The sequence below is a fragment of the Aquarana catesbeiana genome, linkage group LG01 (assembly GCF_042186555.1).
Source record: "Aquarana catesbeiana isolate 2022-GZ linkage group LG01, ASM4218655v1, whole genome shotgun sequence".
NCBI lineage: Eukaryota > Metazoa > Chordata > Amphibia > Anura > Ranidae > Aquarana > Aquarana catesbeiana.
In genome coordinates, this window is record NC_133324.1 from 617,225,716 (window position 1) to 617,239,817 (window position 14,102).

The 14,102-nt window shown below is 42.2% G+C and overlaps 1 protein-coding gene across 1 annotated transcript in view; it reads right to left on the reverse strand.

The window, feature by feature from the left end:
- The window catches only part of CDS1 (CDP-diacylglycerol synthase 1), a 130,784-nt gene that overhangs the window by 32,093 nt on the left and 84,589 nt on the right, over positions 1-14,102 (reverse strand). The window contains exons 7-8 of the mRNA XM_073600220.1: positions 8,160-8,242; positions 400-487 (exon numbers count right to left, since the gene is read on the reverse strand). Coding sequence (XP_073456321.1) covers positions 400-487; positions 8,160-8,242 — 171 coding nt within the window. The remainder of the gene's footprint in view (positions 1-399; positions 488-8,159; positions 8,243-14,102) is intronic.

Here is a 14,102-nt window from a genome sequence, read left to right on the forward strand (position 1 = left end):
CCACTCACATGCAAGGAAAATAAAAAGAAGGATTTTTGCTTGTACATAATTGGATGAAGGAAGCCAGCAGAGCTTCACCCTATTCACTAAGTTCTGGGGAAAATCCCTTTGCAAAGTGAACAATGTAATTGCAATACACAAAATTCAGTGTATGGTCAGCTCACAACAGTAATTAAGAGCAGAGTGCATTTCTGGCGGGTGTAGGGTATTTTTTGGTGTTTGCAGAATCTTTAACATAATAAACCAAGGGGAAATGTGCACACATTGCAGAGATGTACTACAAATGTTTTTTTTTTTTTTTTTATTTTGCTCTGACATACATTTTACACTCCCAACAATATACATGGAAAAAGTCCTACCTATGCTGTAGAATAGTCACTGATGATTTTCTCTGCTTACCTTTATTAATGGTGTCTTGCCAAAGAAGAACCCAAACAGATAAGCCATTATATCATTACAGATGACGATGGACACTGGAACTAGAAACCTAAGAAAAAGCAAATATTACTCTTACTTTGCTCCTGCAACTAATGCTCTTATTTAAAATGATTAGATGACAGGTACACCATCGGTTACTAGATGTAGCAATGCAGAGAATCTTTAATCTGCCTCTGCCACACTAGTAATATCTCTAGAAATCTCATTCAAAACTATATACAGTATGTTTCCATGTGTCTATCAATTCAATTTAGAGATACAGGTAACACAATTTCTGGTACAGTTAGTTTGATAAATGTGACTGTGTAGATGGGAGGAGAAAATTTAGTAATTAATTAGATATCTTAGGTTACAGCATTTGTATAGTTTATCTCCTTGGAGCCTACGGTATGCATGTTGCCTCTCAGCGGGTGCGCCTTAATGCCCATTGACCACATATACAGTGGGGGCGGAAAGTATCCAGACCCCCTTAAATTTTTCACTCTTTGTTATATTGCAGCCATTTACTAAATCCCCATATTGACAGAAAAACACAGAATTGTTGACATTTTTGCAGATTTATTAAAAAAGAAAAACTGAAATATCACATGGTCCTAAGTATTCAGATATTGCTGTGACACTCATATATTTAACTCAGGTGCTGTCCATTTCTTCTAATCATCCTTGAGATGGTTCTACACCTTCATTTGAGTCCAGCTGTGTTTGATTATACTGATTGGACTAGATTAGGAAAGCCAACCACCTGTCTATATAAGACCTTACAGCTCACAGTGCATGTCAGAGCAAATGGGAATCATGAGGTCAAAGGAACTGCCTGAAGAGCTCAGAGACAGAATTGTGGCAAGGCACAGATCTGGCCAAGGTTACAAAAAAAATTCTGCTGCATTTAAGGTTCCTAAGAGCACAGTAGCCTCCATAATCCTTCCTAGAGCTGGCTGTCTGGCCAAACTGAGCTATCGAGGGAGAAGAGCCTTGGTGAGAGAGGTAAAGAAGAACTCAAAGATCACTGTGGCTGAGCTCCGGAGATGCAGTCGGAAGATGGGAAAAAGTTGTAGAAAGTCAACCATCACTGCAGCCCTCCACCAGTTTAGGCTTTATAGTAGAGTGGCCCGAAGGAAGCCTCTCCTCAGTGCAAGACACATGAAAGCCCGCATGGAGTTTGCTAAAAAAAACACCCGAAGGACTCCAAGATGGTGAGAAATAAGATTTTTTGGTCTGATGAGACCAAGATAGAACTTTTTGGCCTTAATTCTAAGCGGTATGTGTGGAGAAAACCAGGCACTGCTCATCACCTGTCCAATACAGTCCCAACAGTGAAGCATGGTGGTGGCAGCATCATGCTGTGGGGGTGTTTTTCAGCTGCAGGGACAGGACAACTGGTTGCAATCGAGGGAAAGATGAATGCGGCCAAGTACAGGGATATCCTGGACGAAAACCTTCTCCAGAGTGCTCAGGACCTCAGACTGGGCCGAAGGTTTGCCTTCCAACAAGACAATGGCCCTAAGCACACAGCTAAAATAACGAAGGAGTGGCTTCACAACAACTCTGTGACTGTTCTTGAATGGCCCAGCCAGAGCCCTGACTTGAACCCAATTGAGCATCTCTGGAGAAACCTAAAAATGGCTGTCCACCAACGTTTACCATCCAACATGACAGAACTGGAGAGGATCTGCAAGGAGGAATGGCAGAGGATCCCCAAATCCAGGTGTGGAAAAACTTGTTTTATCTTTCCCAAAAAGACTCATGGCTGTATTAGATCAAAAGGGTGCTTCCACTAAATACTGAGCAAAGGGTCTGAATACTTAGGACCATGTGATATTTCAGTTTTTCTTTGTTAATAAATTTGCAAAAATGTCAACAATTCTGTGTTTTTCTGTCAATATGGGGTGCTGTGTGTACATTAATGAGGAAAAAAATTAACTTAAATGATTTTAGCAAATGGCTGCAATATAACAAAGAGTGAAAAATTTAAGGGGGTCTGAATACTTTCCGTCCCCACTGCATGTGACCTTGTGTAAACTACTTAACGTGCTGACAGCATGCTCCGTGCTATCTCCTGGCACGGTAGCCGGCAAGCACCCGATGCATACATGACCAGAATGTCCGCCCGCCAGCATCTGAAACCTCTTAAAGGGTTGGGAGGTGCCGGAGATAAAGGGTTAAGCTTAACAATCTACTTTAGTATCGGATTTAATTTGGTAAAAAAAATAAGTGCTTTCATATTTGCCATGCAAACCCTGCCATATGATGATTTGCAAACCTAGCAATAGGGAAAACATTAGAAAGTGCAATTAATTCTTTAGGTTAGATGGTGGAAAGACCCTAAAGAAAAGGTTTTAGGTATCCTGCCTTATTGTCAAGGCATAGAAGGGCTGCATTGTGGAAAGTGTAGTTTAAAGTAAAAGTTATCCTTCAAGGCAGAGGTTCTATTTATAAATGTTTTTACACAACCTTCACCAAGACTTACACATTTTCAGGCGATTTCCAAGTGTAGCACTAACTCTCGGTGGAACTGCTGGTTTAAAGCGGGCTGTTACCTTCACTCTCGACACCTCTGTTTCACCGGCACCGGCTCTAGGGTTCCGTTGAGTTTACCTCTGGGCGATGCAAGCACTGAACACTCGAATATATTTTTCCAATGCTTTAATGAACAAATAAAGGAAGTAGCAGGAAAGAGGCAGAAGAAAAGCTGCAGGGAAGCTCAAATACCTTTCAGTAGTATTCTTCAGAACATTCTTTGGAATTGCACACTTGTAGTTGAATAGTCTCCCCTTTTTTTGTAGGATCTAATCTTTGCCCGCCTGGATAGACATCTCTCATTTGCCTAGCAGCCAGCACGCAGCACGAACAAAAGTCTCTGCCACAGACTTGTTTGGAATGAAACACGTACAATCCTCTGTCACAGGATGTATTGGTTTGCGATGAATGTCAGACACAGTACTTGAACCTTTAAGCCAACCCGGCAGTACTATGCAGCAAGACCACTTCAGAATACGTCCTCCAACCGAGTCACCAGGCCCCTCTCCAGACCAGCATTCTGCATGATCCTTCCATGACGGGTCCTCCCCTGGGATCTTCTCGGTTGTCCAGCTTCTTCACTCAGGATAGACAGCTCAGGACCGTTCCTCTGCTGCTGTGGTAGGCCCCAGACAGGCTTCTGGGCCCACCCACACGCTGCAGCGACATGGGCCTCCGGAACGGAGGACCACGAGGTGGTACTCTTAACACATACCTGTCAGCCAGGAGGGCCAGCAGGTGGCTGAAAACTAACCCCTAAACATGGCCTCTGTCCCATAAATCCCCTCTCCCAGAATGAAACTCGGAGGACCACCGAGTTGTCCCCGGGACAGAGGAGCACTCATACGCTTCAACACGTTGCTTTTCCAACACTGGCCCATGGTGACTACGACACCCACCGGCACAGTGTGGAACCACATGCAACTCAGCCAAGCTGGAACAGAGGCAAATCTGACTTCCTCTAACAAGTGACCCACTAGATTTACCTATTAGCGGTAGATTAAAAATCTACCAGCGCTACACAAGTAAAAAATAAAAAGGGTGAATCTTGGGTGAAGGTTGTGTGAATCACATGTAATATAATTCAGAAATAGATAACTTAATATTTGTTGTGTTACTGCAGTCCCAACGTAAGATTTAATTTCAGGGGAACAAATGCGTTGAACTAAAAGGTGGCATCAAGAGGTAGAAATCCACAATAACCAGATTCCATGGTCTACTTAAAACATGAATATTGCACTCTTTTATTTTTTATTATAGGCAACTGGTTTGTTTTGCCCCAGTTTTTATTAAAATAGACATGTGGATATAGTAATGATTGCACTATGTAAGTGTTTAGTTGTATACATTCTTGTGTTTTATATTGTGTTCATTTTTTTTATACATATATTAGAGCTGCACGATTCTGGCCAAAATGAGAATCACGATTTTTTTGCTTAGCATAAAAAGATCATGATTCTGTCACGATTCTCGCGACGTAAATCTTTCACATTATACAAAAAAAAAAAAAAAAAAAAATGGGCTAACTTTAGTGGTTAGATTTTTTTTTTTAATTCATTAAAGTAATTTTTTCCCAAAAAATTGCATTTGAAAGACCGCTGCGTGAATACAGCGTGACATAACGTATTGCAACAACCACCATTTTATTCTCTAGGGTGTCTACTAAAAATATATATATATGTTTGGGGGTTCTAAGTAATTTTCTAGCAAAAAAAATTATTTTAACTTGAAACCAACAAATGTCAGAAAAAGGTTTAGTGTTTAAGCGGTTAAACTTTTTTCACTTACACAGGAAGTCTATTCCATTGACAAATTGTTACAATGTTTATACTTCAGTTCAACTGATAAAGAATGTTTTGTTTCTTGGCAGACTGCCCGGTTTTTCTCTTCCTTTTTTTTGAGGGCTGTGGCTTCAGAAGAGCAGAGAGAATTCTTTGCATAGAAAGAATTGTGAAACACTTTAGTCAAGATTGCGATAACGATTCTTGATGATTAATCACGATAACGATTCTTGATGATTAATTGTGCAGCTCTAACATATATTGAACATTATTGCAGTCTATATGCAGTGTTTTCACATCTTTGTATCCCTTTAATCTCAGTGTTTACAGTATATAGCCAAAACCTATTTTTGTTTTAGTTTCAGAAACAGGAAGGAAGGGTTAAAACCCCTGCCAGTTTAATTTTTTGTGTGTCTGTGTATCACTGGGGAAATTTCCCTTCACTTCCTGTTCCAGAGATGCAGCCGAAAAGTTAGTAGAAACCTCCCAAATTGAGGGCCTCTTGGACAGTTATTCCTAGAACAGGTGTTCCCCTTGGAAGAAGACAATGGTCATCAGTACAGAGTGGTGAATATTCCCAATGGGTAAACAACAACAAAAACAAAAAAAAAAAATTGACAGATTCTGACCTGTTAAAAAAAAAAACACCACCTAAAACTGCCAATCTACAGTAGTTGGAAAACGGATGAATAAAAGACTAATGCCCTGTACACACGGTCGGACATTGATCGGACATTCCGACAACAAAATCCTAGGATTTTTTCTGACGGATGTTGGCTCAAACTTGTCTTGCATACACACGGTCACACAAAGTTGTCGAAAAATCCGATCGTTCTGAACGCGGTGGCGTAAAACACGTACGTCGGGACTATAAACAGGGCAGTAGCCAAAAGCTTTCGTCTCTTAATTTATTCTGAGCATGCGTGGCACTTTGTGCGTTGGATTTGTGTACACACGATCGGAATTTCTGACAGCGGCTTTTGTTGTCGGAAAATTTTATAGCAAGCTCTAAAACTTTGTGTGTTGGAAATTCCTATGGAAAATGTGTGATGGAGCCCACACACGGTCGGAATTTCCGACAAAAAGGTCCTATCATACATTTTCCATCGGAAAATCCGACCGTGTGTACAAGGCATTAGAATGTTTGAAGTGGTGATACCTACCAACTACTGTTGTCTCTCTAGGTGGAACGTTTAATAAAAGCTTGAAATGGAACAAAATTTATTTATCCAGCTTACTTAGAAAAAAAAAAAACGCAAAATATGTGATGGGAAGGAAGATTTCTACCATCCATGCGAAATGTAGGCTGAAGAGTAATCAATAAATGGCCTCCATCTTTACTCATCGAAAAGTCAAGGGGACTTTATGTATGAATAGCCCCTTAGTGCCAACAGTGTTTCTGTTTGAAGAATCTAAAATGCACTTAAACTGAGCAGACGCCTGAACAGTAAAATGTATAGTCTGCATGTCTCCCTATGCCCAACCTAAACAAAACTGCAGCCTCTGCAAATATATGGTATAGTGTTTACTACAATAAGCAGACCTCATGTCTGTGTTTGTTATTTTGGGATTCTGCAATATCCACAGAATCAAATAACCCAGATATTACTGAACAGCCAAAATACTTCAACGTTATAAAGCAAGAGACATTATATTAAAGGTGGCCTGTCATCAACACATACACATTTTCCTCAGGGGACCATTGACAGATAAAGGTCAAAGACCTTGACATTTTTTATATTTTTTTTTCCTTGTGTGTCCTATAAGGCTGCATTCACACTACAGCGTTTTGAATCGCGGGCAGATCTGCCTGCGATTTGACAGCGCCGAGGTGTGAATGACAAAACGCGGGACAAATCACGGTGCAGGTCTGCCGCGATTGTCGCACAATAAAACGTGATGCAATCGCGGGACGCATGTTGCTCATGAACTATGTTTGGGCGACATGCGTCCCGCAATTCGGGTTGCCGCGATTATTGCGCATTAAAACGTGCTGCAATCATGGCAACCCGAATCGCGGGACGCATGTCGCCCAAAAATAGTTCAGGAGCACTTTTGGGTGACATGCGTCTCACGGTTGCATCACGTTTTATCGCGCGACAATCGCTGCAGACCCGCACCGCGATTTGAGGAGTAATTCAAATGAATGCCATCTTGAATGCGAGTCCCACATTTTGTCCTTCACACCTGGGCGCTGCCAAATTACGGGCAGATCCGCCTACGATTCAAAACGCTGTAGTGTGAATGCAGCCTTAGGGAGATATTCTGCCACTTCCAGTCCAGGAATCAAAATAGAAAGTGAGAAGAAAATCTTCCCAGAATAATGGGAAAATCTCATCTTGTCACCAGGACAGGTTTCACCTTACTTCCTGTTCCAGTGACAAGCAGGGTACCAAGTCAGAAGGGAGTGATTTGTTTCTGTTGGCAACTCAGTCAAAGCTAGCGATACAGTACACATTTTAGGCAATTCCTTGCAGCTAGCTTTTTTATTTTAATTAAACAACAAAAAACATAGCAGCTAGTTCTATTTACACGTGACACCTTTCATGAAAAGTTATTCTTTGGCTGGTTACCTTGGGCTACAGGGTGCCAATGGTTCAACAGTACTGCCACAAAAATTGTGTTTCTGCAAATCTAGATGAACATCATAGGCGCAAAGATGAAAATAATAACGTGTTGCACCAACAGTATAGGAACTGAGCTGATTGCAACTTTGGCCTTAGGCCTTCATTTTAGAACATGGTTATCTGTAAATACAAGCTCGGATGTTACAGATTCCTAGTTTTGATTGTTATATCTAGCAAAAAACACATCACAGCACTGACTAAAATGATTTGCTTACTACTGGTATACACAGTTACACAGCTTTTCCATATTTTTTTTTTTCCACTTGTGATAAAGTAATTAGCAAAGGGATAAAGTGGGCAGCAAAGTGGTTTAGTGGTTAACACTTTTGTCCTAATGTAATTGATTAAAATCCTGGCCAGGACACCTGTGGACCTTAGATTGTAAGCTCATTGAGTGCAGGGACTGATGTACAGTATTATAAAGCTCTGGGCAAAACATCAACGCTATATAAATTGCTGTAATAATAATAATAATAATAACAATAATAATAATAATTAAAAAAAGGATGCCCTGGCCACTCCTGCAGGGCAACTGGGACCAGCAGCTGTAATTAGAGAACGCTGCTGGCTCGTAAAATGTAGCTGTGCAGTAAATGGTTGAATTACTGCAATGGGGATCCAGTTTACAATAGGATAAAACAGTAATCATAGTTAAAAACTCAAGCAGCCAGGGAATTTTAATCAAAACTGAAAATCATGTTTAATATGTCAAGGCAGCAAAGGCAAAAAGAACACAACAAGCATGATTATGAATCAATGGAAACACAGCATGCAGCGAACCGATGTGGACCCTTACCAGATCATCCCTTCAAAAAGATTTTGGATGACAAGATGAGACTGAGTGACAGTGATCAGCAAAGACACATGAGTCCATCCAAACTGTTAATGGGAACAACAATACCACAATGAGCACAAGCAAGAACAAAACATATGACTAAAAACATGATCTGTGAATTATACTTTTGTACCTTTGTATTTATTAGGCCAAATTGTAAGTTGGGTTTAAAAAATAGGTATATGTCATTGATCACCAGCAGACAATCCTCAAACGATCCATCCCATGTCCAGTACACATCTACACAACATTTCACACATGTTATATGGGCTGACCACAGTGTTCAAAACAAACATATATGTAAATTGGGAACGTGTGCCTTGTGTGCTATTCTTTCTCTGCCTCCTTCAGTGTGATTGATTTCTTCTTTGCCATTTTAGATTTCATGAAAAATGTCTGTACATGCTGACATGCTGTACATATCGGGGAAGGAAAGTAGTATCTACTTCCCTCTATGCATCACATGACTTGCACAGCACATATTAGTTGTTCTACATCATTTGACAAACTTGCTACTTTCACAACTGCTATCAACATACTCATGATCTGAAAATGCAGTTAAACTGGGATTTTACTACTGAATATTTAATGTTTACAATGATGAGATATAACAATCTGCAACAGGGCACCTGTATATAGTACAACTATTGTTTTTTTTTAAGTTTGGATAGAATAGGGAAGGGCTCTGTATACTGTCAGATTTGTACTGCTGTGTCCTCGCTGGGGAGAGTTCCCATCACTTCTTGCCCTGCTGACCACCAGGGCATGCTCTAAGCTGAGCTTCCCAGTTCCTTTCTAGAGACTGCATTCTTTACATATTCCTGTTGAAAATCTAATAGGGAGCCAGAGATGGTGTCATCAGCCTTTTTAGTGGATTCTCCAGAGGAATACAAAACATAATGTACTCATAGAAGGGAAAGAGAAATCTGCTTTGTTTTTATATATGAAAACATGGGATATGCATGAAAAGAAGATTTCTTGTTGGGTAGTGGTGTCAGATAAGAAAGAAAATCAAAAGATTTACAGATGACGTTTAAAAAAGTAAAGATTAGTCACATATACCCTCTGAAGTGACTGGCAGCGGTCTTTCCTCTACATCCATTCAAAGTGCAGAATTTACACAGGATCTCTCAGCTCTGAAAAGAAGGGGGTGGAGAGCTGCTGTTACTTCAGTGAGGAGAGCTCAGAGCTGATTGGAGGAAAAGGACACACCCACCTCCACACAGTACACAGGAACAGAGCTGAGGCTGTCAATCAGCTGGAGCTCCTTCCCCTGTCACCATTTTTCTCTTGGTGTCAGGAAAACTCATCAGAAGTGACTCATGCAGATAGCAGAGGAATGGGGCAGTGAACAGAAATGACACTTAATGCTCTGGATAGCGACAAGTACACACTATAGAAGGATATGTTTTGTTCATATTTCATGTCTGAGGTTTACAACAACTTTAAGATGGATACCATCTTAAGTCATTCTGCACCTATCTCGTCAACATCGCTTACAAATTGTTGATATTTACATTTCACCCTGAATGAGTTATTCACATGGCATCAGCACAGGCGCAGAATGACCTTGGCCTTTAGTCATTCTGCACCTGGACTGCCACCATGTGCATGACTCGTTTAAAGGCAAGAAGTAACAACAATGTGCAGGCAGCAGCGCATGCACAGAATTACCTCACCCGTCAGTCATTTACAGCCGTGGCCAAAAGTTTTGAGAATGACACAAATATTAATTTTCACAAAGTCTGCTGCCTCAGTTTTTATAATAGCAATTTGCATATACTCCAGAATATTATGAAGAGTGATCAGCTGAATTGCAATTCATTGCAAATTCCCTCTTTGCCACGAAAATGAACTTAATCCCATAAAAAAAAAAAAAAAAAATTTCCACTGCATTTGTGAAGAAGGCTTCAGGGCCCTCAAGAAAGTCCAGCAAGCGCCAGGATTGTCTCCTACAGATGATTCAGCTGTAAGGTTGGGGCACCACCAGTGCAGAGCTTGCTCAGGAATGGCAGCAGGCAGGTGTGAGTGCGTCTGCACGCACAGTGAGAAGACTTTTGGAGGATGGCCTGATGTGAAGAAGGGCAGCAAATAAGCCACTGCTCTCCAGGAAAAATATCAGGGACGGACAGATATTCTGCAAAAGGTACAGGAATTGGACTGCTGAGGTCTGGGGTAAAATCATTTTATCTGATGAATCCCCTTTCCAATTGTTTGGGGCATCCGGAAAAAACCTTGTCCGGAGCAGAAAAGGCAAGCGCTACCATCAGTCCTGTGTCATACCAACAGTAAAGCATCCTGAGACCTTTCATGTGTGGGGTTGCTTCTCAGCCAAGGGAGTGAGCTCACTCACAAGTTTGCCTAAGAACACAGCCATGAATAAAGAATGGTACAAAAACATCCTCTGAGAGCAACTTTTCCCAAAAAATCCATGAACAGTTTGGTGACAAACAATGCTTTTTCCAGCATGATGGAGCACCTTGCCATAAGGCAAAAGTAATAACTAAGTGGCTTGGGGAACAAAATATCAACATTGTGGGTCCATGGCCAGGAAACTCCTCAGACCTTAATCCCATTGAGAACTTGTGGTCAATCCTCAAGAGGCGGATGAAAAAAAAAAAAAACTCACAAATTCTGACAAACTCCAAGCATGGATTATGCAAGATTGGGCTGCCATCAGTCAGGATGTGTCCCAGAAGTTGATTAACAGCATGCCAGGGCCAATTGCAGAGGTCTTGAAAAAGAGGGGTCAACACTGCAAATATTGACTCTTTGCATAAACTTAATGCAATTGTCAATAAAAGCCTTTGACACTTATGAAATGCTTGTAATTATACTTCAGTATACCATATCTGACAAAAAGATCTAAAAACACTGAAGCACCAGACATTGTGAAAATTAATATTTGATAATAATTAACATTTAATTAATAAAATTAAAATAATAATAATATTCCCAACTGACTCTTCATACCCTCTGGTAACTGCATAGACTCCACTCTTCTCTTATACACTGGACTACATTGCCTAACTGAATTCCAATTCTGCCTTACTAAGAATTTGAATCTGTCTATACTTCTTTGTTTATTTTTGAAAGTGTCACTTATTTTGTATTATGCTGCCTTGGACAAGATCAAACATTTAACCTTATATCCTGTTGCCCCCTCTTGCATTGCACTCTGTCCAGGCCAGTTGTAAACCCCACTCACCCACCAGCCTGGTTTTATCAGCTCCTAATTGAAAAATTGTGAATCTTCCCCCCCCACACCATCCCTGTATAAATGTAGTTCATTTCTTGGGATGGCTGGCAAGGGTTTGGGCTGGCCACTCCTTAGCCAAAGTGTCACTCCGGCGACAAGTGTTTGGCACTTGTACACGGGCACTTTGACTAAGGCACTGCGACAAAAAAGTAAAGTAAATACAGACATTAGTGTTCCACACCTATTTTACACAAAGCTCCCCTTCATCCTAACTTTCCTCAGCCTTCCTTCTATTCCCATCTCCCCACCCTCCAACCTCTCACACTAATCTTTGCTATAACGTCCTCTCTCCTCAAACTCTCAGGTCTTTACTCCCCCTCTCCAGCCCCCAACCTGTACATATCTCCTTCTCTTCTGCCCACTCAATATTACTGCACTTATCACCTCCTGCACATTCTAACCCCACACAGTGACATCAATTCCACTCCCCTCCTATAAATCCCACTCCCGCCTTACCACCCTCACCTTCCTACTACTCCTATTGTCTGGGGACATCGCACCAAACCCCGGCCCTCCCACGCCCAATTCCCACCTCCAAAATTGGCTGTTTACCTCCTCCAACAGTAGTCGTAAGTCCCACCTTCTCATCCCAATTCCCCTAATTTCACAAGTCAGCCCCCCTCTTTCATGTGCCCTCTGGAATACCCGCTCGGTCTACAGCAAACTAGCTTCTGTCAATGACCTTTTCCTCTTTAAATCCCTTCATCTATTTGTGATTACCGAAACCTGGCTCCAGGAATTTGACACTACCTCTCCAGCTGCCCTGTCCTACAGTGGCTTCCTCTGGACTCGCTCCACCAGACCCAGTGGACAAAAAAGAAGTGGCATTGGACTTCTCCTCTCCCCACAATGCAGGTTCTTCCCACACCTCCCTCTCTTTCCTCCTGCTCTTTCGAAGTGCATTGCATTGGTCTTTTCTCTCCAGCTTGTGTGAGGGTCATAGTCATTTATCAGCCACGCTTTCTGGATGACTTCTCTGCATGGCTACCCTACTTTCTCTCCTCTGAAGTACCTGCCATCATCCTAGGTGACTTTAACATTCCAATCAATGTTAATACTGCAACCACTTCTCAACTGCTCAACCTAACCTCCTCTTTTAAGCTAACACAATGGACACAAACCACCACTCACTCCAATGGCAATACTCTCGACCTCGTATTCTCCCATCGCTGCACTCCCAGCAACCTCTCTAAAACACCTTTGCCTCTCTATGATCAAAACCTTATCCATTTCACACTCTCCTTGTCTCCTACCTCCCATGCTGCCAACCCACAAACCACTACCCACAGAAACTTTCACAACCTCAACCCTTCCCTTCTTCATTCTGCTACTGATGGCCTTTACGACAAAATTGCACCCCTGTCTTGCCCAGACCTAACCACTTCCATTTACAACAACACGCTGTCATCCTCCCTAGACGTACTTGCTCCTCTTTCTACATGCAGAACCATGCCCCATCTGCCACAACCCTGGCAAACAGATGGCACTAGAAGTCTCAAGAGACGCAGCCGTGCTCTTGAACTAGCATGGCGTAAATCTAAGCCCCTGCAAGACTGCCTCCACACTGCTAAACAAACCTACTACAACACTCTCATCGAAACCCTCTCATCCAAACCTCATCAACTATTTTCTACCCTTAATTCCTTATTTCACCCCCCACTGCCCCCACCCACCAACTTGCTTACCACTCAACAGATTGCCAACCATTTCAAAAGCAAAATCAACACAATTCGCAAGGAGGTATCCAGCATTCAACTTCCTCCCCTACCCAACACTTCAGGTCCAACACCATACTTAATACTCTCCTCCTTCTGCCCAGTTACCACCGATGAAGTTGATAAACTCCTCTCCATGGCCCACCTCACCACCTGTCATCTGAATCCTGTCCCCTCACAATTACTGCGACCACCTTCCCACTCTATCCTAAACTCCCTAACTCACATCTTCAACCTCTCCCTCTCCTACGGCAAATTTCCTTCTCTGCTAAAAAATGCACTGGTTACCCCCATACTTAAAACACCCTCACTAGACCCCACCTGTTGGAAAAAACCTAAGACCCATCTCCCTGTTCCCATTTGCCTCCAAGCTCATCCAACGCCTTGTCCGTGACAAAATGAGTCGCTACCTCATGGACAACAACCTTCTCGACCCCCTACAGTCCAGATTCTGTCCACAACATTCCACTGAAACTGCCCTACTAAAACTCACCAATGACCTACTAACTACAAAAACCAAAGGCCATTACTCCATACTCATACTCTTAGACCTCTCTGCTGCCTTCGACACAGTTGACCACCTGCTCCTCCTCAGCAAACTACACTCCCTTGGCCTCTGTGATTCTGCTTTATCCTGGTTCTCCTCCTACCTATCTGAGCGCACTTTCAGTGTCACTTACAACTCCATCTCCTCCGCTCCTCTTCCTCTCTCCGTTGGGCCAGTTGTTAACCTCCCATGGCTTCCAATACCACCTCTACGCCAATGACACTCAGATCTATCTCTCCACTCCTCAACTTACCCCCTCGATCTCCTCACAGATCTCAAACTTACTGAATGACATCGGTATGGATGTCACACCACTTTATCAAACTCAATCTTTCTAAAACTGAGCTTGTAATATTTCCTCTTTCCCGGTCCCCCCCCCCCCC